At 40.1% G+C, this 26,523-nt stretch overlaps 1 protein-coding gene across 1 annotated transcript in view; it reads right to left on the reverse strand.

Moving 5' to 3' along the window:
• The window catches only part of LOC134804967 (E3 ubiquitin-protein ligase MYCBP2), a 128,708-nt gene that overhangs the window by 2,446 nt on the left and 99,739 nt on the right, over window positions 1–26,523 (reverse strand). The window contains exons 55-73 of the mRNA XM_063778259.1: window positions 25,874–26,005; window positions 24,609–24,838; window positions 23,671–23,782; window positions 18,869–19,105; window positions 18,385–18,499; window positions 17,502–17,689; window positions 16,106–16,261; window positions 15,267–15,422; window positions 14,683–14,796; window positions 14,497–14,585; window positions 13,940–14,162; window positions 6,844–7,016; window positions 6,136–6,316; window positions 5,745–6,002; window positions 5,368–5,577; window positions 3,400–3,507; window positions 1,896–2,114; window positions 999–1,157; window positions 480–588 (exon numbers count right to left, since the gene is read on the reverse strand). Of these exons, the coding sequence (XP_063634329.1) occupies window positions 480–588; window positions 999–1,157; window positions 1,896–2,114; window positions 3,400–3,507; window positions 5,368–5,577; window positions 5,745–6,002; window positions 6,136–6,316; window positions 6,844–7,016; window positions 13,940–14,162; window positions 14,497–14,585; window positions 14,683–14,796; window positions 15,267–15,422; window positions 16,106–16,261; window positions 17,502–17,689; window positions 18,385–18,499; window positions 18,869–19,105; window positions 23,671–23,782; window positions 24,609–24,838; window positions 25,874–26,005 (3,169 nt within the window). The remainder of the gene's footprint in view (window positions 1–479; window positions 589–998; window positions 1,158–1,895; window positions 2,115–3,399; window positions 3,508–5,367; window positions 5,578–5,744; window positions 6,003–6,135; window positions 6,317–6,843; window positions 7,017–13,939; window positions 14,163–14,496; window positions 14,586–14,682; window positions 14,797–15,266; window positions 15,423–16,105; window positions 16,262–17,501; window positions 17,690–18,384; window positions 18,500–18,868; window positions 19,106–23,670; window positions 23,783–24,608; window positions 24,839–25,873; window positions 26,006–26,523) is intronic.

The raw sequence follows: 26,523 nt of genomic DNA on the forward strand, positions 1-26,523 counted from the left end.
ACATACACAAGAAAAAAACGGTCAAGCGCAGTGTAGGCGGGTTCCGTTATAGAAGATTGTTAAAAAAGAGATGAAATATTAAAGAACTATTGAGCAAAATAAGCAATTTTTGTCTTACATTTTACTTTATTTACATGAATAATGCCAAATAACTTTAAAAACCCATTTAATGTCGTAATAACGTATAACTGTGACTGCACATCTTTATACTAAGAATGAAGGGAAGACTTATTGCGATAACTCAAAAACGGCTAAACTGATAATGTTCGCTACAGTTTTCATTTAATAATGTCTAGCTTAACTCTATTTGCACGATTTTTCATATTTTTGGGCCCATGGTTCAAAAGTTGGAGGGTGGTCACAATTGTTGTTCTTTCGGAGCGATTATTTCCGAAAATATTCAATTTATCAACAAATGGTTTGGTATGTTCAATGCCTGCCGTGCACTGGGGTAGTTGATGCTTTAATCTTTTCCGTACCTGCTGGGCACTGGGGTAATTGATGCTTTGGTATGTTGGTGACTCGTTGGAAATCATCATGGCAGGCGTTGCAGAAGTGCGATGTGCCGAAACAGAAGAAAACGGCCACCTGCAAATACACAACATTGCGGCAGGTAGGCTATAGAAGCAGTAAAGATTTTTTCTATCTTTGGAGAATCGGAAGGATGACAGCTATGCAATTTTTTAGGTAATCATTTTGGTAAAATTTAAAGGTCGACAACCAGTTTGAACACGAGGTCCAAGGAAGCGACTACTTACCCTACCAGATACCTAACCGCAGGCAGGGTAGGGCAAGGCACAGGTACTATAAAGCAAGATATCCGACCGCATATAGTATGCTTGTTCGTTCACACGAAAGGTGTCCATTCGAAAAGTTTAGTGGTGTACTGAACTAGCCTTGATATGGGTTTCCCTAACTTGTAACCCACTCGTGCTTAAGTCGTCAATATCAACATATATAAAAAGAAAGTGTTGATCAATATGAATGAGAGTGTATACCGAGCAGCAGTAGCGGCACTTGTACTCGAGGAAGTCGGCGCCGTGCTTGGGGCAGGTGCGCGCACCGGCCACGTCGCTGCAGGCGCCGCACACCAGCTCGGCCGGCTCCCACCAGCCGCTCGTCTCCGCCTCGCACCGCGCCAGCCCTCCAAAGTACGCCTGTACGACGATTCGTTATTGAGTATTTCTATTCAAAATGGTACCCCCGAGTTAGGTTTTGGAATTTTACATTATTTTCTCTATAAATCACGAGCTCTTTCGATCATAATACGAGAGTCTTCATAATTTCATACTGTATTTTGTTCGTCAGTTTTGTTACTTAACCACGTAATGTAACCAAATGGACCAAAATATCTAATTGGGGGCATTTTTATTCTCGGTAAGGATGGAAAATTGGAAAGTGCTCGTGATTCTGAAAATTCCCAATTATAACACAAAGTTGCGGTGTACAACTTCAAATAGAAATGCCCTGTTAGAATTAGAATAGCTGAAAGAGATGGCGTTGTACAGCGCCATGTTTTGTGGTCACTGGATTATCAAGCGTCATCTTTTGATAGTTACCGCATAATGTACGGAGCTGTACAGAGTCAGCTGTCATTCGAAGTAAAAACCAATTTGTATTAGACTGAACCCATCTTATACAATCAATTACTCTTTAATAAAGATTACTAGACATAACTATATGAAGGCAATTTTTCATTTAAAAAAATCTAAATACTCTGTTAATAATAGACATAAAGTTTAATAGAATAAAACGCAAATTTTTACGCTGCACCTTTACAGGCGAAATACATTTTTTGAGTAGAGATTCAAGTAAGAAATTCGTGATATATATGTTTCCGGGTCGTTATCTTTTATTGTATTGTCAATGCCTGGTATTTGTTCAAGACACTATACCTTGCCACATTTATGGCAGACGTAGTAGGCGTATCGTTCCATGGCGTATAGGGCGGGGTCTAGGGGGGTGCGCGCGCGGCCGGCGCCCGCGCTGCCGGCCGCCGTCGCCGTCGCCAGCCCCTCGTACTCCAGCCGCATCAGCGCCTTGCGCCGCACCTCCTCGCGCAGCCTTCTGATCGGCGCTAGCAACTCCTCCAGTGTCCAGTGGCACATATCCTCCTAGTATATTTTAAAACTTATTTTTACTGTTTAATATAAATATTGTTAATAATCAAAACACATACTAAAACGAGCAAAACTAAAACAAGTTAATCACTGAACCAAATGAACCTGAATTTCCTCCAATCAGATGAGAGAAGTGCGTACCGTAAAACGGGGTAAAAAGACACGATTTTCAACTTCAAGGACGATTTTCGCCAATATTCCAAATGATAAAAGTAATAATTTTGATATCATTTTTTGAGTCTTGGTTAGTTCTTCAATTTTGCATCTGTGAAATAAATTTTTACCAACCCAATTCAGAGAAAATCAAAGAAAACTACTTGTTTTCTCCATATCTTTAAAACGGGGTCGATAGACACAAGAAAGGGGTGAATAGAAATATTAAGTTTCTTAAGTTTCAGTTATCATAGGCATCGAATTTGGTCATTATTATGTGGATACTCTATTGGCAAATGGTATATCTGTTAAATAGCTATTTGACTCAAAATTATTTTTTCGTGTCTTTTAACCTCCAAGGCGTGTCTTTACACCCCTTTGTTGTATCTAATCACCCCCTATGGCGTAACTGTTCACCCCATATGCGTGTCCACTAACCCCTTTATCACGTAAATTTGCTTGTTATTGGTTTTTTGCAAAAAAGTGCTTTATTACAAATAAATTTAGTGATATTATTTATTATTTAGGTACTACAGATACTAAATTACCAGGTTAGCTAACTTTTACTTAGTTAATGTTAAAACATTTACAGCTAGAACAAAGTTCAGACAGGCTTCATTTCTTAACTCGGCGAGACCTTACTTTAGAGTCAAAAAAATCTAACTTTTAGGCAGTTTGATTAAGTTCTTTTGGTATCAATGTCGAGAATAAATAGTCTACTATATAGGGATTCCAAAACATCCAATTTTAGAGATGTACGTTTTTAAATATAACAACTTGAAAGAATAAGTTCAAAATGTCTCTATTCACCCCGCGATTTCTATAGACCCCGTTTTACGGTACTCGTGGAACCTTCTTATTATTCGAATATCAGGACAATATGAGGAGGAAACCCGGGAAACGTAATTAAAAACAATAACTCTTATATAGCTCACACTATACATAGAACTACAAAATGATATAGTTGAATCATCGAGAGCGTGGAATTGCATATGTAGTAGTATTGTTTATTTACAGGCATTTTATATTTGAATTTTCTATTTTCTTGTACTATCAGCATACAACCACTACAAATGCAATTCCATCTTCTCGATAATTCAACTATACTAAAGATAACATGACTTACCTTACATATGGGGCACATGGAGAACGAGAATGTGATCCTGGGCCCTATCCATTTATTGGCTAACACTTTCTTACAGCAGTGCAGGTGGAACACGTGTCCACATTTCAACTGTTGACAATGGATATAGTTCATATTGTGATTTATACAAATAAAATAGGAGACGAACAGGTGAAAAACCGGACAAGTGCGAGTCGGACTCGCCCACCGAGGGTTCCGTACTTTTTAGTATTTGTTGTTATAGCGGCAACAGAAATACATCATCTGTGAAAATTTTAACTGCCTAGCTATCACGGTTCATGAGATACAGCCTGGTGACAGACAGACGGACGGACGGACGGACAGCGGAGTCTTAGTAATAGGGTCCCGTTTTTACCCTTTGGGTACGGAACCCTAAAAAAGGAATAAATAATCAAAAATATATCATATAATTATGTAGGTGGTGTATGTATGTGGGTGGTGTATGTATGTAGGTGGTGTATGTATGTAGGTGGTGTATGTATGTGGGTGGTGTATGTATGTAGGTGGTGTATGTATGTAGGTGGTGTATGTATGTAGGTGGTGTATGTATGTAGGTGGTGTATGTATGTAGGTGGTGTATGTATGTAGGTGGTGTACGTATGTAGGTGGTGTATGTATGTTAGGGTGCAGCGTCATTGTATGGAAAAAAATAAAAAAATAATTATCAATGTGGAACCGGTACCAAAAGTTGCAGTTTGTCATGTAGATTATAGTGATTATATCATGATTCAAAATAAACACTACTTTTAGCCCTCTACTCGGCCGCTAAAGAAATTAATAAGGATAAATTTTCATCAATTATTAAAATATACTATTTCACTAATATGTGTACATTTTATTGAAATTATATAATACATAATAAGCGTATAATAAGTTATTACCAAAATTTTTGTGCATTATTCAATATTTATGCAATAATATAATTTCAAAATTTCATATTAAACAGCAGTTTCATGCAAAACAAGGAAAATGCTACAGTGTCAAAAAAATATATGAGTTATTTTTTTTAGACATTCTTTTGTCCAAGTAACGCTGTTATTGATTACGAAAAGTATAATTTTACTGCAAAAAAAGGGTTACTTATGTGTTTAAATAAGCGTTAAATTTCGCCCTTCGGCGTCGCTTACGCCCTTTTTGGGTCATGTTCACACGTATGTTAGGCATATATATACTTATATCAGTATTCTTTTTATTATCTTATCATATTCAAAATAGTTTTCACGATTCTGTTATGGGTTGTAAACTCCAATTTGTGCACAATATCCGGGTTAAAGGGCATTTTCCATAAAACCCCTATTTACGTGGTTTTACCGTGTCATAAAAATATACGTTATAAACAAAAATAAGTATAGGAATCGAGTATATTTGTATGAAAATGATGTTATTTAATGAATAAAACTTGTTTTAAAAAAAATAAGCATAAATTAAATTTATTACAAATATACATATATTGCTATATATAATCGAATAGTAGAGGGCTAAAAGTATATACCAATATTTTTTTAATTATTTTTCCCTTAAATAATAAAAAATTAGACATCCTTTTAGAGGGGTTCCATTGCTATATTCAAGAATTTTGGATTTCGCTCCACCCTAATAATAGAATATTACATTAAGTACTAAACATTTTTTGTCCATAATATATTTTCAAGATTGCAATATACTTAATTATAATTTCAAGACTTTTCAATATATACATAAATACTTTTTTATAACAAAAATAACAAGAAGAGACTCTTTTGAAGCATAAAAATATACTTTTGCTCGGCAGCCGTAAGTCTATGGAGTCCATTTCCAATTCACTATAGGTAGACAGTTCAAGAACTTGCATGCAATATTCGATACATTGCCAACTACAATGAATTCAGTCGACCAAATACTGCAATGTAACGAAAATTGCATGCAAGTTCTTGAACCGCCTAAATGGGGCCTTAGTGATGATGTATGTACCTGTATAGCGGGCGCAGCTTGCAGCGGGTCGGTGAAGCAGATCATGCACATGTCGTCGGCGTCCTGGCGCAGCGGCGCCGGCGCGCCGGCCGCGGCACCCGCGCCCGCGCCGCAGTTAAACAGGCACGGCAGGCACGCACGCTCGCCGCGCACGCCGCCGCACGCGTGCCCGCACGCCAGCACGCGCACGCACGCCTCCCGCCCGTGCTCCTAATATGCAAATTTACACTTTTAACTTTACTCGTTTTAAAATGAGTGCAAATATGAATAGATCATTGCTTATTATAATAGAACTGTAGGAATCGAACGATATTTCGTGAGTTATGAAGTTTGATTGACGAATTTACGAAGAACGTCAACCGAAAAGCGCTAGTTACCTGGCACTGATGATCTGCACACACGTTCCCGATAGCGAGCAGGCCGGAGTTGCCTTGCGCGCCGCAGAAGCGGCACGTCCCGGCCAGCGGAGGCGCGCCGCCCGCAGGCTCAGCGCGCGCGCAAGTCTCCACGCCGCGGAACTCGGCCAATGCCTTCAGCGTGCGTCGGTCCACCAGCAACAACAGCCAGAACAGCTTCGCGCGCCCGCACCCCTCGTGGATGTCAATACGGATTGCACTCTCTTCCTCTTTACAAATCTTGATAACAAAACATAAGGGATAAATGGTACCTCTTTTCATAAACTAAAATGGTAGAAATACAAGTGAATCTTACAAATTCTATTGTCAGCAGACAAATATTTCAAGAGTTATTAGAATGCACGTTGTATACCTGTCTGTGATGCGTGCGAGCGGCGCGGTTGAGGTGCAAGAATCGGTCGCACTCGGCGCACAGCGGGCCGCAGACGCGGCACTCCACCACTGCGACGGTGGCGCCGTCGTCGTGGTTCGCGCAGTACGGCCGCGTCTCCCCTGCCGAGTCACGCCCGCGGGACTCACGCGACTCCCCACTGCTGAACGATTAAAAATAATATTACCCCGTGTTATATCTCACTAACCAAATACTAATATTTGAATAGATATTTATCTAACAGCGACAGCGAAGTTGAAGCCAACTAAGAGGATCTTATTTTCAATTAACAAAATGTACACTAAATAATAGGCCTTTTTATCGGCGTCAGATGTTTTAAGTAAAGAGGAGACGTTTTTCATTCGTACATTGACCCGCCTGTTGCTATCTCTATTGCACGTGCATAATTATATTGCTGCCAAGTTCGCACAGTGACATTAACAACCGGCATCATGGACGGGACAGCAATACATATAATTTTGCGCGTGCAATGGAGATAGCAAAACGCAATCAATCAAGGGGTCAATGTACGAAAATCTAAATGGAAAGCGTCTCTGCTTAACTAACCATTATTAAAGTAAAAGTGCCACTGGTTTCTTGGAACTAGAAACACTGGTACCCGATATAATTGACGGCGTGTGGTAATTTTGATAAAAGCATTGTAATTTGAGGAATAGATATAGCACATACATGTCGAGATGCGACTGGTCACAGACACAGAGCGCCGCGAGCGCCATCCAGAGCGTGGGCGCCAGCACGCAGCGTGACGGGTGGCGCTCGGGCTCTGTCACTTGCGCCACGGCGCCCGCCAGCGCCGCCAGTGCGCTGCGCGTCTCCGTGCCCCACGCTGCCGACAGCTTGCCCTGTACCAAGCAATGTACATTATTATAACACTACAAGTGACCAGGTTTCACTCGCCGAACGTTTTATAATCTAGTATTTTGGACCGTGGCGGGACGTCGGTGTCGGTACACTTCTTAAAATATGTTTGATACATCAGTCAAATCTTACAAAAAAAATCTCCTAAAAAAACAATGCGTGATGTAGTTCTGCATTTTTTGTATGGTGTTTGGAGTCCTTGGAGGAATGTGAAACTATGTTTTGCAAGCAAAAAAAGTTGTGCTCTCTGCGTAATTTGTGAAAAACTGCAAAAGTGTTGGACTTTTTTCAGATTTTACAGTTTTATTATAAAACTATGGGCTTTTGGTCCAAACTTGCGATACAATGTTGAAAGTATATTCAATTTGGAACAATTTAAGTCCATAAACAGCGCCGTATGTCAAATAGTTCTTGAGATATGGGCCTTAAAAAAAGGGTATGTTTTTCCTTGAATGATTTTTTTCGGATTTGCTATATTTTAAGACAAATATCGGCACAAACGCTCATGCTATGAGGTATATTGCAATGAACAAAGTTGTAGCAAATTTAATTACCTTTCATTTAAGTGTAAGAAAGGGTCAGTAAGTCTTACAGATCTCTAGTTATCGTAAAAAATGAAATTGCTATAATGGGGAAGGCAACTAATGTATTGTATAAGGCATTGTCAAAATCCCTTCAAAAGGGAGTATCATCGTCGAGAATGCAATCTACGATTATTTTTACCGGTATTCCCCGATAGCAGCAGAGCAATGTCAGAGATCAACCATTTTTAAAATGCACTCACCTCTGAAGCACTTCATTCATTCAGTAATGCAATCAAGATACCATCTGTAGTTTGGCTTGTTTCTCGGCCCCACTTTTTAATGATCAAACGAATTTACCTGTACGTGAAGTTCGATCATAATTATATGAGTAGCTTCATTCGACGCGATTTGTTTACATATTGTAGCTGAGCTCCACATCACAGCCTTGCACGGATATTTAAAGTAGGGAGATTTTAAAATCCCCTACTGGCAACACTCAACAACACCCTGCACCGTACCCCTGGTCCGATCTTCATTTTTTTTTTTTGTAGGGAAGGGATATTTGGGAGGGTTATTATTAATCGCGTCGAATGAAGCTACTCATATAATTATGATCGAACTTCACGTACAGGTAAGTTCGTTTGATCATTAATTATATTTCCTAGCTTCATTGTTAGCGATTTGTTTACATATTGTAGGATGTTGAGAGAAAAATATTAAGACTAAAAAACAAGAAAATTATTTTAAAATTTTATTACGAAACGAAAAGGGTCTAACTTATTCACATTTAACATTATTAAATTTATTAATCAATGTAAAGTGGTATGTTGGTGCAGGAAAGAATTGCTTGAGCAAATTGATTTTTGTGATCGATTACAATTTCCCGATTATAGAATCTGGCAAACACGGAGGATGACGCACTCCAACCCGCGGTTTAACGTAACCCATCTAAACGTACGCCGAGAGAATTGGCTTTGGATGTAGCCGCATGCCTGGTACTATGTGTACCAAATATGGCAGTATCTAAACCACTTTGTTTTAGTGTATCTTTAATCCAATGGCTTAAACGCTGGGACGATAATTTTGAGTAAGGTTTCCTATAACTTATGAATAAGTTATTATGATCGCCTGATCGCAAAGACCTGTTTTATTAATATAAGAAATCAAACATCTCGCTGGACATATACTCGGATTTTGATCAAAAAATGGCAATTTTAATAAAGGTTGTGTTGAATTTAACCGAGATGTTTTTATTGGATCTGGTATCTTAATTAAGACCTCTGCATTCTCTACAATATTAATATTATTTAATTTAATCAAAGTTAAAGTTTGCACTCTATGTGCTGTTACGAGTGCCAATAATGTTGACAACTTTTTTGATAAGCTTTCTAAATCAAGTGAATCATTGGGCCATTTATTAGACAAATAACGTAAAACAATACCACGATAAATCATATTTTGGGGCCGTTGGTCTAAGACGAAATACTCCTTTCATGAATCTTTTAATTCGCTCGTTTCTAAGATCTGACGTACCTATCAATAAAGAGACTGCGGACTTATGCGAATTTATTGTGCCATATTGAGCACCATTTTCATAAATAAATGCTAAAAAATGTATTATATCGGGAATAGTTGGTTTAAGATAATCAATACCATGATTTTTACAGTAATTTAACCAATTTCTTAAGCAACTATCATATTGCTTGTAAGTTTTTTCTGAAAGTGATGACATTATAATCTCTATAGATTTATCATTTAATGATTTTTGTGATAACGATTTCCGGACAATTTCACGGCAACCAATGTAAGGGTCTTGTTCAAGTTGTGGGACAATCTGAAAGGAGATTTTAAAAAGTTAGAATTTGGTTCAAATTGTATAAAATTGGAAATGGCAATTTTTCGCAACACTGGGAACCACGGCTGAGTAGGCCAATATGGCACAACTAAAATTCCTACGGCTTTATCTAATATAATTTTTGTAAGGTTTTTAATATGATGGAAAAAGGTGGAAATGCGTAAAAGAACGTATTTTTCCATGTGATTGTAAATGCATCTACTGCCCAGGCTTCCGGGTCATTCTTCCATGACACGTACCTGGAGCACTTAGCGTTACTACGACTTGCAAACAAATCTATTGTAGGATTGCCATAAGTATTTACAATCACTTGAAAAGCCTCATCACACAACTCCCATTCGGTATCAGTAAACTGTTTACGCGAAAGATGGTCTGCCTCTATATTATCATGAGTATTTATGTATGACGCAAACAGTATTATTTTTCTGTCTTCGCACCATTGCCATATGTCACGAGATATGCGATTTAAGTGTGGGTATTGATGCTCCCCATACGATTGATACAAGAAATAGCAGTAACATTATCAATCCTTAGTAACAATTCACAATTTAACACATGTTTTGCAAAGGTTTTCAAACCTAAAAATGCTGCTATTCATTCTAAGCTATTTATATGCATATCTTTTTCATTTTCTTTCCAAAAACCGTGAACTTCCTGACCATTACAAAATGCCCCAAACCCGCTTGAAGAAGCATCTGAAAATATCTCTAATCTAAATTTATTAAATTTAAAAGGATTGTTGGAGCCTATGTTGTCAATCCACCAATTAAAATAATTCTTAAATTTACTAGGCAATGAAATTATTTGATCATAATTAGGGTTTTCTAAAAGACAAAGATATTTATGCCTTTCAAATTGTTTAGTGTACAGCCATCCATATTGGACGGCTGGACAGGCAGATGTTAAAAGTCCGATAAATGCGGCAAAGTCGCGTAATTTGCATTTCGTAAGTGATTTAAATTTAATTAATTGATCAAATATTTTAGATTTTTTATTCTCAGGGAGACTAAGTGTCATATTGACCGAATCAAATATAAAACCTAAGAATTTGCATTGCTGTTTCGGTATTAAACAACTTTTATCTACATTAATTATGAACCCAAGTTTTTGAAGCAAATTTTTAGTAAATGTGATATTTTGCTGACATTCTAAATAAGTTCTACCAAAACAAAGTATATCGTCCAGGTAAATTACCAACATATAACCATTTGATCTCAAGTTTTCAATTACAGGTTTAAGCAGTTTTGTGAAAACATATGGTGCTGTGCATAAACCAAAAGGCAATACATTAAATTTATATAATGTGTTATTATATTTAAACCGAAGAAACCGTTATGATCTTCATGGACTGGGATTAAAAAATAAGCGTCTTTCAAATCAATTGATGCCATGAAACAATTTTTGGTTATTAGTTTTGAGGCTGTCCTATAATCCCCCATTTTAAAATGTTGAGGTTTTATAAATTTATTCAAACGTTTTAAATTTAATATAAACCTTTTGTCGCCATTTGGTTTAGGCACGAGAAATATGTTTGATAAAAATTCGTTATCTACGTGATTACATTCTGAGATAGCTTGCATATTTAACAACGAAGTTATTGCATTTGAAAATTCAGTATGCTCAATCTCTGACTTCGGGTACACGCTTGGAGCATCAGGACGAGAAGGTGTACAAGTAAAAGGAATCTTATATCCTTGCAACCACGACAAAACGGTCTCATCGTCAGTAATTTGTTCCCACTGTGGCAAAAAATATTTAAGACGACCGGCATAGGCTACCTCTACATCTATCGTCTCCTGCTCCTCCAGGCCGCTGGTCGCTCCGCTGTCCCCCTTCGTTGAGAGCCGTGACGCGGTTCGCTGCGTTGTGACTGGCGACTCCTCCCGTAGTAGTAGCCTGCTTTCGGTATTATCTTCCGAGGCATCGTCTTCCAGTTTAAACGATTATTTCCGTTGTTGCGATTCGCTTTTACGAAGTTGTTTATATGAAATTTGTTAGAAGGATAATTTTTTGCTTGTTTAAGGTCGGCTCCAGACAGTTTTATTGTTTTTGCAGATTTTAATTTTTCTGATACATTGTCTCCAAACAAAAACTTGTTGCGCTTGGTTTCGCTAAGCACATCCTTCATATCAGGATTAATCGCTGAAATGACGAATCCACGCCTTGTTTTCGTATCCGAACAATGGCTGTCACATAAAAGCCTGCACGCGTCGCTAATTGGCTTCAAAATCTTGGTGTGTTGTTCTTTAGCAATTATCAACTCGGCTGCTTGATTCAGAGCCGCAATTGCTATGCAACCTGATTTGGTTTTGCCATAATAGCGTTGTCTCGTTTCACCAAATTATCCGCTAATGCTGCCTTTACCTCAGGATTCAACAATGGCGCAACTAGTAAATCACAATTTTCAGGAATAAGATAGGCTTCGGTTAATTTATCTTTCGTCTCTTTGACTAATCCTTTATCTAGGATTTCTTGCCATCTCGATGCTAAATCTTTATGTGTCGGTTTTCCCATTTTGATTTCTGATTTTGGTGCGTCACCTAATACTTCTAGAATATAAAAAGAAAAAAATATTTTTTGAGGGTAGGTTGACACAAGATTGCGTTGTATTTTAAACCGATTTATTTTTGTTAATGCTTGAAATGTCTGGCGTTTTATCAAATAAGGAACAATAAAAGAAATAAACTCACCTTCATTTTCATGATCAGAATAAACTATTCTTTTTCGCTTGGAATTTCGCAGTAATTGTAATTCCAGTAATGCAATCTTCCTTTTGATACTGTCATTGCTTTCACAACTTTTTCGTTTCGACATGGTTAATAACAGTTCTTGAAATAATTTATTTAAAATCTTGCGACGTGCGAAGGCTATGAGCACGGAAGCACAGAATGTGAAGATCGGACCAGGGGTACGGTGCAGGGTGTTGTTGAGTGTTGCCAGTAGGGGATTTTAAAATCTCCCTACTTTAAATATCCGTGCAAGGCTGTGATGTGGAGCTCAGCTACAATATGTAAACAAATCGCTAAGAATGAAGCTAGGAAATATAATTGGTTGTAGCCATAGATCCCACGATGCCGATTCCGATTTAACAATTTGTTATTGTTTTGAAATTGTTTTGATACGACTTTGACGATAGTTCACGGTAATTGGCGTGGTAACCATAACAAATTCTTAAATCAGAATGGGCATCGTGGGATCTATGGCTACAACCAAAAAGTGGGGCCGAGAAACAAGCAAAACTACAGATGGTATCTTGATTTCATTACTGAATGAATGAAGTCCTTAAGGGGGGGCTGCATTTTAAAAATGGTTGATCTCCGCCATCGCGCTGCTGCTATCAGGGAAAACCGGTAAAAGCTAATCGTAGATTGCGTTCTCGTCGATGGTACTGCCTTTTGTAGGGATTTCGACTATGCCTTAAACCAGCGGTCGGCAACCTTTTAGCAGCCAACGTTAGTTTAGTTTAGTTTAGTTAACGGAGGTGACGCGGGCCGTACTTTGTTAATATTTATGACTTTATGAGACATTGTCGTTTGTCACTATTACATACAAAATAGCCAAGGCGCCTCTCGGGCCGCAAGTGACAGTTTCGCGAGCCGCATGCGGCCCGCGGGCCGAAGGTTGCCGACCGCAGCCTTAAACAATACATTAGTTGCCTTCCTCATTATAACAATTTCTTTTTTTTTACGATACCTAGAGAACTGTAAGACTTACTGACCCTTTCTTACACTTAAATGAAAGGTAATTAAATTAGCTACAACTTTGTTTATTGCAATTTACCTCATAGCATGAGCGTTTGTGCCGATATTTGTCTTAAAATATAGGAAAAACGAAAAAATTCATTCAAGGAAAAAAATACCCTTTTTTTAAGCCCCATATCTCAAGAACTATTTGACATACGGCGCTGTTTATGGACTTAAATTGTTCCAAATTGAATATACTTTCAACATTGTATCGCAAGTTTGGACCAAAAATCCATAGTTTTATAATAAAACTATAGAAAGAAGTCCGAATTTTTTGCAGGTTTTCGAAAATTACGCAGACAGCACAACTTGTTTTTGCTTGCAAAACATAGTCCCACATTCCTCCAAGGACTCCAAACAATATGCAAAAAATACAGAACTACATCACGCATTGTTTTTTTATTGTAAGATTTGACCGATCTATGATGCCCTCAAACGAAGCAAGAGACCGTTTATTAACTTAATTTAGGTGTGTTTGACGGCGGGCTTAGTCGAGACTCTAAGACTGATTTAACTGCTTGGACAGTTGCTCTTCAATTCAAAGGAAATTTAAATAAAAACCCAACATGTAAAATCACCTCGCTCTGTCCAATAGTAATTAGTGTAATTACGCAGATAAACGTGGCTCTAACGTACGGGGCACGCCATGAAAGACCTAAACCTAAAATATGATTAGTACGTTTGAGTTTCTGATTTATTAATGGCTAAATATACTATGCCTCATTAATTATTGGTGGTTGTACTAAACATTGCAAAGGAAAGGTCCAATTAGTAAAAGTATAAACCTCAGCCATGTCAGTTAGCAGCTTAGCGACTAGGTGCGCGTGCTTCTTGGTGGTGTCGCCGCGCATGAACCACGGCACCTGCGGCGCGGGCGCCACGCTGCCGCCCAGCGTGGCCGCGCCCGCCGCGCCCGCCGCGCCCGCCGCACCCGCCGCACCCTTCACCTTCACCTGCAGCGTGATCGCCTTGCCCAGGTAGCACACCAGGTGCTCTACCAGTGTCACCCTACAATAAAATCATGACCTATAAATAAAATGTCTACATCTATACACTACGGTCGCTCATGCAAAATTTGAAAAACTGTTTTTATCTTACAGTACTACTTAACTCAATGAAAGCATTCTTCACTGGAACAGACTTGTATTTGTTTTGTTTCATTTGATTTTAAAACAAAACCAATTTAGTCCTATTTCAATTCTGATTCATACTACACTGATATTTTATATTGCATGGTGGGCCGCTAGAGTACGAAATATATTAGATACGAGTGATATAAATACAATGTAATAAACTACACAGATTAAGTCTAGTAGATACAGAAACTGAGAATATTAAATACCTTGCTGTTAAATCGTTGCCGTAGTTTACAGCTGCTAACATTTTCTGTGGCGGTATTTCTATAATAATTCTCCTTAATAAAGATATAACCTGAAACAGAGATGTACAGTTTATTATACGACTCGTCATATATTGACGTTATATGCTAAAAATAGTAAATATTTGTATAATTAATGTAAGTGCTTACTTGTCTTTGAACTCTTTCACTGCCGGTGTGTAGAAGCGAAAGCAAGTCCGAAAGCAGCTCCGTTCGTTGAGCGAGATGAGCACGCCCAACGGCACTTCCGCTCAAAGCAAGAAGCTGCAATCAAATAACACTGTTAATATTCTTCACTGATATCATTATTGTTGTTATTGATTGAGTCCGTGATTCAATGCTAGATCCTCGAACCCTACACACACGTCATAAACACATATAGTTCCCAACAAATAAAGTCACGCACGTACTTAGGCCAGTACGCTCTTGAAGTAACTGTAATCAACATCCTCCTAGCGTTGTCCCGGCATTTTGCCGCGGCTCACTTTGATAACGTGTTGTGATAAGCGTTCGGCTCAGTGTTGAAGTAACTATTTCGAGTAGGCGAATATAGTGCACCTAAAAGTCCTGCGCTTATGACTGCCTAGTGCAAATAGACAGACGCAGACATCGATACTTCTCAAGCGCTAAACGTGTATGCGCAACGTGTTCACTTATGATTTCTCTTTCTGATGTTATAACACACGGAATATCGTTCATGCAAGAATAGCCGACTATATGGTATGGAGGCAGACCAGAGAGAGCATCTCGAAGCAGTAGTTGTCCTGGTGGTGGTGCGGCTGGGGCGCGTCCCCCGCGCTCTCCGCCTCGGCGCACAGCAGAGCCGTCTCCCAGTCGTCGCGCGCGCGGGCTGCCTCGCACCCGATGGCGCACACTATGTGCGCCATCACCTGCGTACACACAAACAATCATAGTAATGTATACCTGGTTGACATTTTCTGAGGTGATTTTTTGGACTTAAACCTTAATCTGTTAAACAAAGCCTTTGTTTCTTTAATGCAGAGTGGTGAGCTCCCATCTTCGGCACGTGTCTGAAGACTCTGAAGCAACAATGTCGTTTAAAAAGCAACTATCGTGATAATATTAAGGTTAAAATTTATGTAACAGCGCATTCGATCACCCGGCCGCATGCAGGTAAATTCTATTGGAGATAACAAAACTGACAAAAGTTTCATGAATTTGGTCGAGCATTTTCATTTCTATTGTGAGGTAAGTATACTGAAATATTACACATTTAAGCATATGACTTATATTTAATTTCGAGTCGCACCACCGTGTCCAATTGTTATATGGCAGGTTTTGGACTCTATTGATAATACTATAATTTTACTAAATGCACTAGCTACTTTATACTGCCTTCATACGACACAAAGAAGAACTTAACAAGCATGAGAAGTAAAACCTCTTATTATTGCCTATTTATATCCAAATTAATAATATCAGGGGACAACCTGTAGACAACCCATTCGTAAATAATATCATAAACTCATATCTTCCTACTGAAATGTAGGTATACAGAATAATAAGTGTTATAGAGGAAGAGTGTCGAGGATGGTAGGTGGGCATGGTTCACCTGACGCTGTAGTGAGGTGAGCTTGTGTCCGGCGAAGAGGATGCCGACGACGTGCTCGCGCAGGTCGCTGTCGTCGGCGAGCGCCTCCTCGGCCGCCGGCGCCTCGCCGCCCGCCTCGCTGCTGCTCTGCTCCCACTCCAGTAGTTTACCGAACACCTGTACAAAACGGCGCTCAGTAAAGGTAGATTGCTCCAAACCATCTGTCACCGTTAAAACTTTTCCAAAATTTTATTGCATGGGAAGTTCCCCATGTTCTAATCCCCCCATCTCCGTTCTGCCACGGTGGGACTAGACGCGGACTTACGTTACTCTGCCACTGATTCGCACTAAACGCTACGCATCCAGCTTTATTATGCGAACGCCTAAGAAGCGGAACTCACTTGCTGCAAATCGATTACCAATCCACTATAACTTGATCTTTTTAAAACGAGCGTGTATAATCTTTAAGGTAAGCATGTTCTATCTTAGACTGCATCGACACTTATCATCAGGTGAGATTCTCAAATGCAAGGTTCACAGTTCACTGCTGAGTGACGTTGATCAGTCCGACAATTGGGGTTGGTCCAACTGGCGCATAGTAAGGGATCGCTAATGTTACTGGAATCCAGCTTAAATAACTGCTAATAAAATATCGTGATCCCAATTATGACAGTCAACTAGTCAAAGAAACTGGTCTATCGTCTATCGTCTATCTGTGCCAAACGTAATTTTTTGACAACCATAGTTATCGCATATGTACAGAGCCGTTCAGCGCCATCAACATTAGCTGCCTTGAGACAGTAATTTACTTTTCTCAAAAATGGACGGCAAAGTCGACTTTGCCGTTTAAAAAATAGGTCGCGAAGCGCGTAGTTTATGGTCAGCCAAAAATTAAAAAGTTAAAAACATTGCAGTCTCGATTTTGGGACTGCAATGTTGCATACAAATTCCATTATTTGTCGAGTTCCAAACTTTTTAAAAGTTGAAATGGCCATATCAAATGAAGGCACAGGCCCATTAAACAGCCAAACAGATAATTAGTACCGCGACTATTTAGCTGTCTCAAATAGGTTGGCGTATTTTCGGCAGAAAAATACGCTTCTATTTTTTTATAAAAAAAATAAAAAGGCGGCAAAGCTAATTTTTTCAATTGTTTCTACTTTTTTCTGTGAAAATATATACGTAAGAACGTTGCTTTTGTAAAATATTTCTATGATATTTATATTTCTTGCACCATTTTTGAGAAAAGCACTATATATGACTCGGCTGGAAGGCTACTTGCTGGCTTCGGATTCAATTAAACGGACTCCCAAGGTCGTCCGTTTAAAACGAATCCTCAGCCTGCAAGTAGCTACTTCCGAGCCTCGACAATAATGTACTAATGTTATACAGTTGCATTGCGATAGGTATAGTGAACCTGTGAGGTAAGAAGTCTGAAGACGCGCAGCGTGTCGGCCTCTGCGAGCGCGTGCAGGACCGCGGCGGGCGATGCAGGCGGCGCGGGCGCGGGGGCAGGCGCACCCAGCACGCGCAGCTGCCGCACGCGTACCGCCGCCTCCGGCCCGCGCAGCTCGCAGCGCACACGCACGCCGCCGCTGGACGCGCCTGACAACATGCATGACTGCATTAAAACTTGTAATTTAAAAAGCACGGCAAAGTTATAATGTTAAACACTGTAAATAAAAAAAACCGGACAAGTGCGAGTTGGACTCGCCCACCGAGGGTTCCGTACTTTTTAGTATTTGTTGTTATCGCGGCAACAGAAATACATCATCTGTGAAAATTTCAGCTGTCTAGCTATCACAGATCACGAGATACAGCCTGGTGACAGACGGACGGACGGACAGCGGAGTCTTAGTAATAGGGTCCCGTTTTACCCTTTGGGTACGGAACCCTAAAAAGCGCTGGTGGCCTTGGCCTAGCGGTTAGAGCGTGCGACTTTCAATCCGGAGGTCGCGAGTTCAAACCCCGGCTCGTACCAATGAATTTTTCGGAATTTATGTACGAATTATGATTTGATATTTACCAGTTGCTTTTCGGTGAAGGCAAACATCGTGAGGAAACCGGACTAATCCCAATAAGGCCTAGTTTCCCCTCTAGGTTGGAAGGTCAGCTGGCAGTCGCTTTCGTAAAAACTAGTGCCTACGTCAAATCATGGGATTAGTTGTCAAGCGGACCCCAGGCTCCCATGAGCCGTGGCAAAATGCCGGGATAACGCGAGGAAGAAGAAGAAGATACATACATATCGATATTACACAAGATAGTGTTAGGATTATGTAAAGGAGTTGCTCTTTACTTACGCGGCAACGTATAACAAAGCCATGCAGCCGACTTGGAATCCATTTCCATATCTTGCATGTGAAACAGTTCGCTAGATCCACCGCTATACAGGAACGATACTAACAAGGTTTTATTCTGCGAACAAAAATGCATAACTATTAACCAAATGACAGTTTCGTACATTTTCATTTTATCCAATTGTAATTATACATAATCGCAGTTAAACACTAGCGCTTACGTTCTGGGGGCCAAACCAAGATGACAATCAATCAATCAATCGTATATCGACGAACGCCAAAGAAAATATTATAACTTCCATAGACTCAATTACTTCCAAAAATGTAAACTTCTAAAAACCAAAAACCTTGACGCCTTTGATAGGAACTGGTGGGAGACGGGTAAAACCCGGATACGTGGAAAGGGAGGAGGGAGGCCTTTGCCCAGCAGTGGGACACTCTAGGCTCATATAAATAAATAAATATGTATAATGTGTCGTGATCATACCACGGTGTCCCTGGTATTGTCAACATGCAGGCAGACGATGTAGGGGCGGTCGGGCGGCGCGGGCGCGGGCGCGGGCAGCGCCACCTGCACCCACTTGGCCTTGTTGCGGTCCTCGTCGCCCGACTCCCAGAAGGTCTCGGTGCTGCCGTCGGTGAGCGCGCCCGCCATGCCCTGCCGCGACGACACGCTCACGTCACACCAGCCTGTCACGTCGCCGCAACTCCATACAAAGTTATCCTGCAAGGATTATTAAGAGCGCTATTACATTTCGGCGTTGAGCGAGTTTAGGTATTTTACGCGCTGCGGCAGGCCGTGCGAGCTCAGTATGCCGATCCCTTCTACCACACTCGCACTACAATGATGGATTAAACATTCTTGATCCTTCGCGAAGCATATTGAAATCAACCATAACAACACTAACTGTACTTAACTTTTAAAGTTCTAAAACTGTTATTTGGTAAGTACGAAAATACTAAATGCAGTGCAAATGTACATAGGGGCTGTTCATAAATTACGTCATCTATTTTTGACGATTTTTGACCCCCCCCCCCCCCCCCACCCCTCAAATCATCCAAAAATCAAGCTTCGGATGAATCTGTTTCCTCCTACGTCATGTTACCATCATCCGATGTCCAGACCCCCCCCCCCCCCCACTCCTCCCATTTGAAACGACGTAATTTATGAATAGCCCCATACTCGTACTTATGAAGGTAATCGCCATCGAGTAATATTCGAAAGAAATTATAGGTACCTACTCGCTTATTTACATGTTTCGTCATTGCATTTGGTACCTATAGGTTGTAAAGTTTGTATCAACGAGGGTTTAAAAACGAACTGGTACTGAGGATCTGATGATGATTAAGGTGGTCACGGATACCAATCAACCATGTAGTAACATGATTAGGCTCGTTTGATTCGTCTCAACAAGATCTTTGACACTGAAGATACACAGGGTCTGATGATGGAGCTGGAAGGTGGCCGCGGGTACCAGTCTATCATGTAACTAAACAACTTCGTGTTTGGGCTCGTTTGATTCGTCTCAACAAGATCTTTGACACAAGACAGTACTCAGGGTCTGATAATGGAGCTGGAAGGTACCATTACCAATCAACCATGCAACTAAACCACATCGTGTTTAGGATCGTTTGATTCGTCTCAACAAGATCTTTGACACTAGGTGATACTCAGAGTCTGATGATGGAGCTGGAAGGTGGTCACCGGTACCAATCAACCATGCAACTAAACCACTTCGTGTTTAGGCTCGTTTTATTCGTTTCAACAAGATCTTTGACACAAGATAGTACTCAGGGTCTGATGTTGGAGCCGGAAGGTGGTCACCGGTACCAATCAACCATTCAACTAAACCACTTCGTGTTTAGGCACGTTTTATTCATCTCAACAAGATCTTTGACACAAGGTAGTACTCAGGGTCTGACGATGGAGCGCGAAGGTGGCGACGGGTACCTGTCTATCATCATCAGCTCCATCATCAGACCCTGAGTAGTATCTTATGTCAAACATCTTATTGCGACGAATCAAACGAGCCCAAACACGAAGTGGTTCAGTTACATGGTAGACTGGTACCCGTGGCCACAGTCCAGCTCCATCATCAGACCCTGAGTACTAACTTGTGTCAAAGATCTTGTTGCGACAAATCGAACGAAGCCAAACACGAAGTGGTTTAGTTGCATGGTTGATTGGTACCGGTCACCACCTTCCGGATCCATCATCAGACCCTCAGTACTACCTTGGGTCAAAGATCTTGTTGCGACAAATCAAACGAGCCCAAACACGAAGTGGTTCAGTTACATGGTAGACTGGTACCCGTGGCCACCTTCCAGCTCCATCATCAGATCCTGAGTACTATCTTGTGTCCAAGGTCTTGTTGAGACGAATCAAACGAGCCTAAACACGAAGTGGTTTAGTTGCATGGTTGATTGGTACCGGTGACCACCTTCCGGCTCCAACATCAGACCCTGAGTACTATCTTGTGTCAAAGATCTTATAGAAACGAATAAAACGAGCCTAAACACGAAGTGGTTTAGTGGCATGGTTGATTGGTACCGGTGACCACCTGCCGGCTCCATCATCAGACCCTGAGCACTATCTTGTGTCAAAGATCTTGTTGAGACGAATCAAACGAGCCTAAACACGAAGTGGTTTAGTTGCATGGTTGATTGGTACCGGTGACCACCTTCCGGCTCCATCATCAGACCCTGAGTATTATCTTGTGCCAAAGATCTTGTTGAGACGAATCAAACGAGCCCAAACACGAAGTGGTTTAGTTGCATGGTTGATTGGTACCGGTGACCACCTTCCGGCTCCATCATCAGACCCTGAGTACTATCTTAAGTCAAAGATCTTGTTGAGCCGAATCAAACGAGCCCAAACACGAAGTGGTTTAGTTGCATGGTTGATTGGTACCGGTGACCACCTTCCGGCTCCATCATCAGACCCTGAGTACTATCTTGTGTCAAAGATCTTGTTGAGATGAATCAAACGAGCCTAAACACGAAGTGGTTTAGTTGCATGGTTGATTGGTACCGGTGACCACCTTCCGGCTCCATCATCAGACCCTGAGTATTATCTTGTGCCAAAGATCTTGTTGAGACGAATCAAACGAGCCCAAACACGAAGTGGTTTAGTTGCATGGTTGATTGGTACCGGTGACCACCTTCCGGCTCCATCATCAGACCCTGAGTACTATCTTAAGTCAAAGATCTTGTTGAGACGAATAAAACGAGCCTAAACACGAAGTGGTTTAGTTGCATTGTTGATTGGTACTGGTGACCACCTTCCGGCTCCATCATCAGACCCTGAGTACTATCTTAAGTCAAAGATCTTGTTGAGCCGAATCAAACGAGCCCAAACACGAAGTGGTTTAGTTGCATGGTTGATTGGTACCGGTGACCACCTTCCGGCTCCATCATCAGACCCTGAGTACTATCTTGTGTCAAAGATCTTGTTGAGATGAATAAAACGAGCCTAAACACGAAGTGGTTTAGTTGCATGGTTGATTGGTACCGGTGACCACCTTCCGGCTCCATCATCAGACCCTGAGTACTATCTTGAGTCAAATAAATACATATAGAATGTCAGGTCGTTTCAAATATTTTTTCTCAAAAATGGACGGCAAAGTCGACTTTGCCGTCTAAAAAATAGGTTGCGAAGCGCTTAGTTTATGGTCAGTCAAAAATTAAAAAGTTAAAAACATTGCAGTCTCGATTTTGGGACTGCAATGTCGCATACAAATTCCATTATTTGTCGAGATCCAAACTTTTTAAAAGTTGAAATGGCCATATCAATTGAAGGCACAGGCCCTTTGAACAGCCAAACAGATGATTAGTGCCGCGACTATTTAGTTGTCTCAAATAGGTTGGCGTATTTTCGGCAGAAAAATACACTTCTATTTTTTTATTAAAAAAATAAAAAGGCGGCAAGGGCTTTCTTCTGTGAAAATATATACGTAACAACGTTGCTTTTGTAAAATATTTCTATGATATTTATATTTCTTCCACCATTTTTGAGAAAAGCACTATATATGACTCGGCTGGAAGGCTACTTGCTGGCTTCGGATTCAATTAAACGGACTCCCAAGGTCGTCCGTTTAAAACGAATCCTCAGCCTGCAAGTAGCTACTTCCGAGCCTCGACAATAATGTACTATTAATCCTGTCCGGTAGTTTATTAAACTGTACCATTATAAATTATAATACTATAAAAACAGTGCTAGGATCAAAGTCTCTCGTTGCGGTTTACACGCACACAGTATAGCGTTTTACACGGCGCCCGCCGCACACAATGATAAAAAACCTCGTCGTCGCCGTTGAAAATGTGCGGAGCCGACCGACACACGTCCTGCCTCTACAAGCTCTGCCGCGGCACTGAGCTGGCGCAGCGCGCGTCATCGGTAATATAGAGTAGTTTTCAAAAAATTGCCAAAAAATTATAGTAGAATTTCATAAACACTAATGTATACCAACAGTATAAGCAAACGTTGCAGATTGCTTGAGTATGAAAATGACTTCGATATTAAGTAGATTTTCGTAGGAATTGACACTTGTTTCGGAGAGAAAATCGAGTTCGTTTTACTTTGATTTTCTCTTTCTCAAAGGTATGTAGGAAAAATATAGTTTGATATGCCTAAAGTACAGGGTATTAGTAATACAAAATAGCCAGGTTTAGCAGAGTAAAATTCTCAACATTTCCAAATAAGAGCTCGCCATTCAGTGCTTCACGGGGTTTTTCGGAAACGACCATCAGAAAAAAAATCATTACTAATTTAATAAGTCCTTTTTCTAATATTTACAACGATATTTATAAAGATAAGAAGACGCTTTTACTGGAACAAGCACTCATTGTTTCTAATAATGAGCGCAAAGTCCTGAATTTCGTCGACTAGTATCATCAATTTTGCATTATTTCGACTTTTCTTGTAAGAGCGCTCTTAAGGGGTGCACTATACTGTTATGCTTGTATTTCATACCAAACTATACCCTATGTAGTTGCCATAAGGTACCTTTTAAGATGGAAAACAACCATTAGTTACACCAATATCAGCCTGCTTCTCTTAGCTGTCATATATTCAACCCACTTTCTCTGTAAAAATTTAAGGTTCTAATACATCTAATATTAGACAAACATTTGACGCCAAAATTATTACACTTATTAGTATAGTTATTGTTATTACATATAACATCGGATAGAGTAAATGGAAGTTTTCAAAAAATATTGTATACCTATCCAATTAGCGTGAGTAGTTAAGAAAAATTAATCGCTTGAGCGATTGAGGATGATGCATACCTTCTGAAGATAGCTATGAAAGCTCTCGTGTAAAGCGCCGAGGACGCCTTCTTCGTAAACTCCGTCTTCAGAGTGCGACAATATCTTGCTGATCACACTAAAAACTTGCGATCTGATTCCGAGCAGCATTAAGAGATCACAAGACAAACATTTAACAGATGTGCGCATAAACAGGGCATATGATACTTTTTCTCAAAAATGGACGGCAAAGTCGACTTTGCCGTTTAAAAAATAGGTTGCGAAGCGCGTAGTTTATGGTCAGTCAAAAATTAAAAAGTTAAAAACATTGCAGTCTCGATTTTGGGACTGCAATGTTGCATACAAATTCCATTATTTGTCGAGTTCCAAACTTTTTAAAAGTTGAAATGGCCATATCAAATGAAGGCACAGGCCCATTAAACAGCCAAACAGATAATTAGTACCGCGACTATTTAGCTGTCTCAAATAGGTTGGCGTATTTTCGGCAGAAAAATACACTTCTATTTTTTTATTAAAAAAATAAATGGGCGGCAAAGCTAATTTTTTCAATTGTTTCTACTTTTTTCTGTGAAAATATATACGTAAGAAAGTTGCTTTTGTAAAATATTTCTATGATATTTATATTTTTTGCACCATTTTTGAGAAAAGCACTATATATGACTCGGCTGGAAGGCTACTTGCTGGCTTCGGATTCAATTAAACGGACTCCCAAGGTCGTCCGTTTAAAACGAATCCTCAGCCTGCAAGTAGCTACTTCCGAGCCTCGACAATAATGTACTATTATTGAATTTTCTGCACACTACATATAAAAATAAACGGACATAAAGCTAGTTATTATCCTACAATTTCTTTTCTTTAAATTTTAAATTTTTATTCGACTTTTTTATTACTAGTTAACGGATTATGTTAAGTTACAACAGGTCAGTTAAACATCAGAGTAAGTATAATAGTAATTTCACCTGTGTAGGAACGCTCTGTCATGCGGCGAGTAGTGCAGCGCCCAGCATCGCACAGCCTGCAGAGAGGCGGCGCTGGCCGGCGGCAGCGCGGGTGCGAGCGCGCTCACCGAGCCCAGGAATCCGTGGAGCGCAGCGCGCGCGCCGCGCGCCGCCCTCCCGCCCGGGCACAGCGCGCACGCCGACGCCGTCGCCGCCGCCGCCGCCGTGCGTGTTACCTCGGCGCCACCGGCCTGATGCAACGAATATTATAACTGATAATTCCATTCAGCCTCATACTCAGTAAATAATAGTTATTTTCACCACACCAGGTACCAATTTCACCACGGTGACAGGTGCGACAATTGTAAAACATCACTGTTGCTGACGTCACAGGCATCCATGGGTACGGTTACCGCTTACCATCGGGCGGGCCGTATTCCTGTTTGCCACCATCATTGTTTTATTTAAAAAAACGTATTATATCGAAAAAAAAACAGATATTTCTCTTGCTAAGTTTATGACAATTGTCACAAGAAACACTACAATTGTCACGAAATTCCGACATATAACTCATTACCTGTCAAGAATTACCTACAATTCTTCTAAATCTTGAGAATTGTCAGAAACTGCGCAAAAGAAATATCTGTTTTTTCCCGATATAATAAAGTTTTTTTTAATAATACAATGATGGTGGCAAACAGGAATACGACCCGCCCGATGGTAAGTGGTAACCGTAGCCCATGGATGCCTGTGACGTCAGCAACAATAATTTTACAATTGTCGCACCTGTCACCGTGGTGAAATTGGAGCCAGCTCGGAAAGGTTTACTTTACACTTCAAAAACTGATAGCAAAGTTGCATTTTATTCACATGTGAGGCAAAGTAAACAAATGCAAATTTTGAGTTGTTTTCTTATATTTGCTGGTAGAATTGACTTTTAAATGATGAATTCGAACGATAAATATTTAATTACAATAATAACAGTCAATTCATATTACTTTGCCTCACATGTGAATAAAATGCAACTTTGCTATCGGTTTTTTAACAATCAAGAGAGCCTTTACCAGTTGGTGTGGTGAAAACAAATATGTGTGTATCATAAAGCCAAATCAACCAACCATGAATAGTTTAAGCTATATACATAATAAGTATTTATAAACCTAATTTATTTCAGCGTGGTACTCACAGTTTCAAATTTAATATGATAACTACGACAATATATAATAGATTGAATGTAAGTATGTATACATTAAAACTGATTACTCGCATGAAACGAAAGTACTAACCTCTTTATTATCTTCTAACGCCAGTGGCGGGGGAACGATTCTAGCGTATTTATCGAGAGCTGTACAAAACCACCACATGACGTCGTGTACGCAGGTAGGCTGCGTCGAAGACCTCAGTAGCCAATTTAACGCCTGTAAAATTTAATAGGTTACATTTTACTTTAAATATGTTTAATTAAGGTCAACCAGGCAATTGCATCAGCTGGTAAGTGTACCGCCATTTGCGCAAAGGGCGTTTGACAGACAGGTAGGAATAATACGTTCATGATAGACTGGCAGTCAATAGTACATAATTGTCGAGGCTCGGAAGTAGCTACTTGCTGGCTGAGAATTACTCGTTTTAAACGGACAGCCTTAGGAGTCGCGTAAGATCGCGATTCTTTACTACTGGTTTACTTTGGGATTGACGTGACGTTAGAAGAAAATACACGACTGGATATATAGTAATAGTACATTATTGTCGAGGCTCGGAAGTAGCTACTTGCAGGCTGAGGATTCGTTTTAAACGGACGACCTTGGGAGTCCGTTTAATTGAATCCGAAGCCAGCAAGTAGCCTTCCAGCCGAGTCATATATAGTGCTTTTCTCAAAAATGGTGCAAGAAATATAAATATCATAGAAATATTTTACAAAAGCAACGTTCTTACGTAT

Source organism: Cydia splendana, chromosome Z, assembly GCF_910591565.1.
Source record: "Cydia splendana chromosome Z, ilCydSple1.2, whole genome shotgun sequence".
Taxonomy (NCBI): domain Eukaryota; kingdom Metazoa; phylum Arthropoda; class Insecta; order Lepidoptera; family Tortricidae; genus Cydia; species Cydia splendana.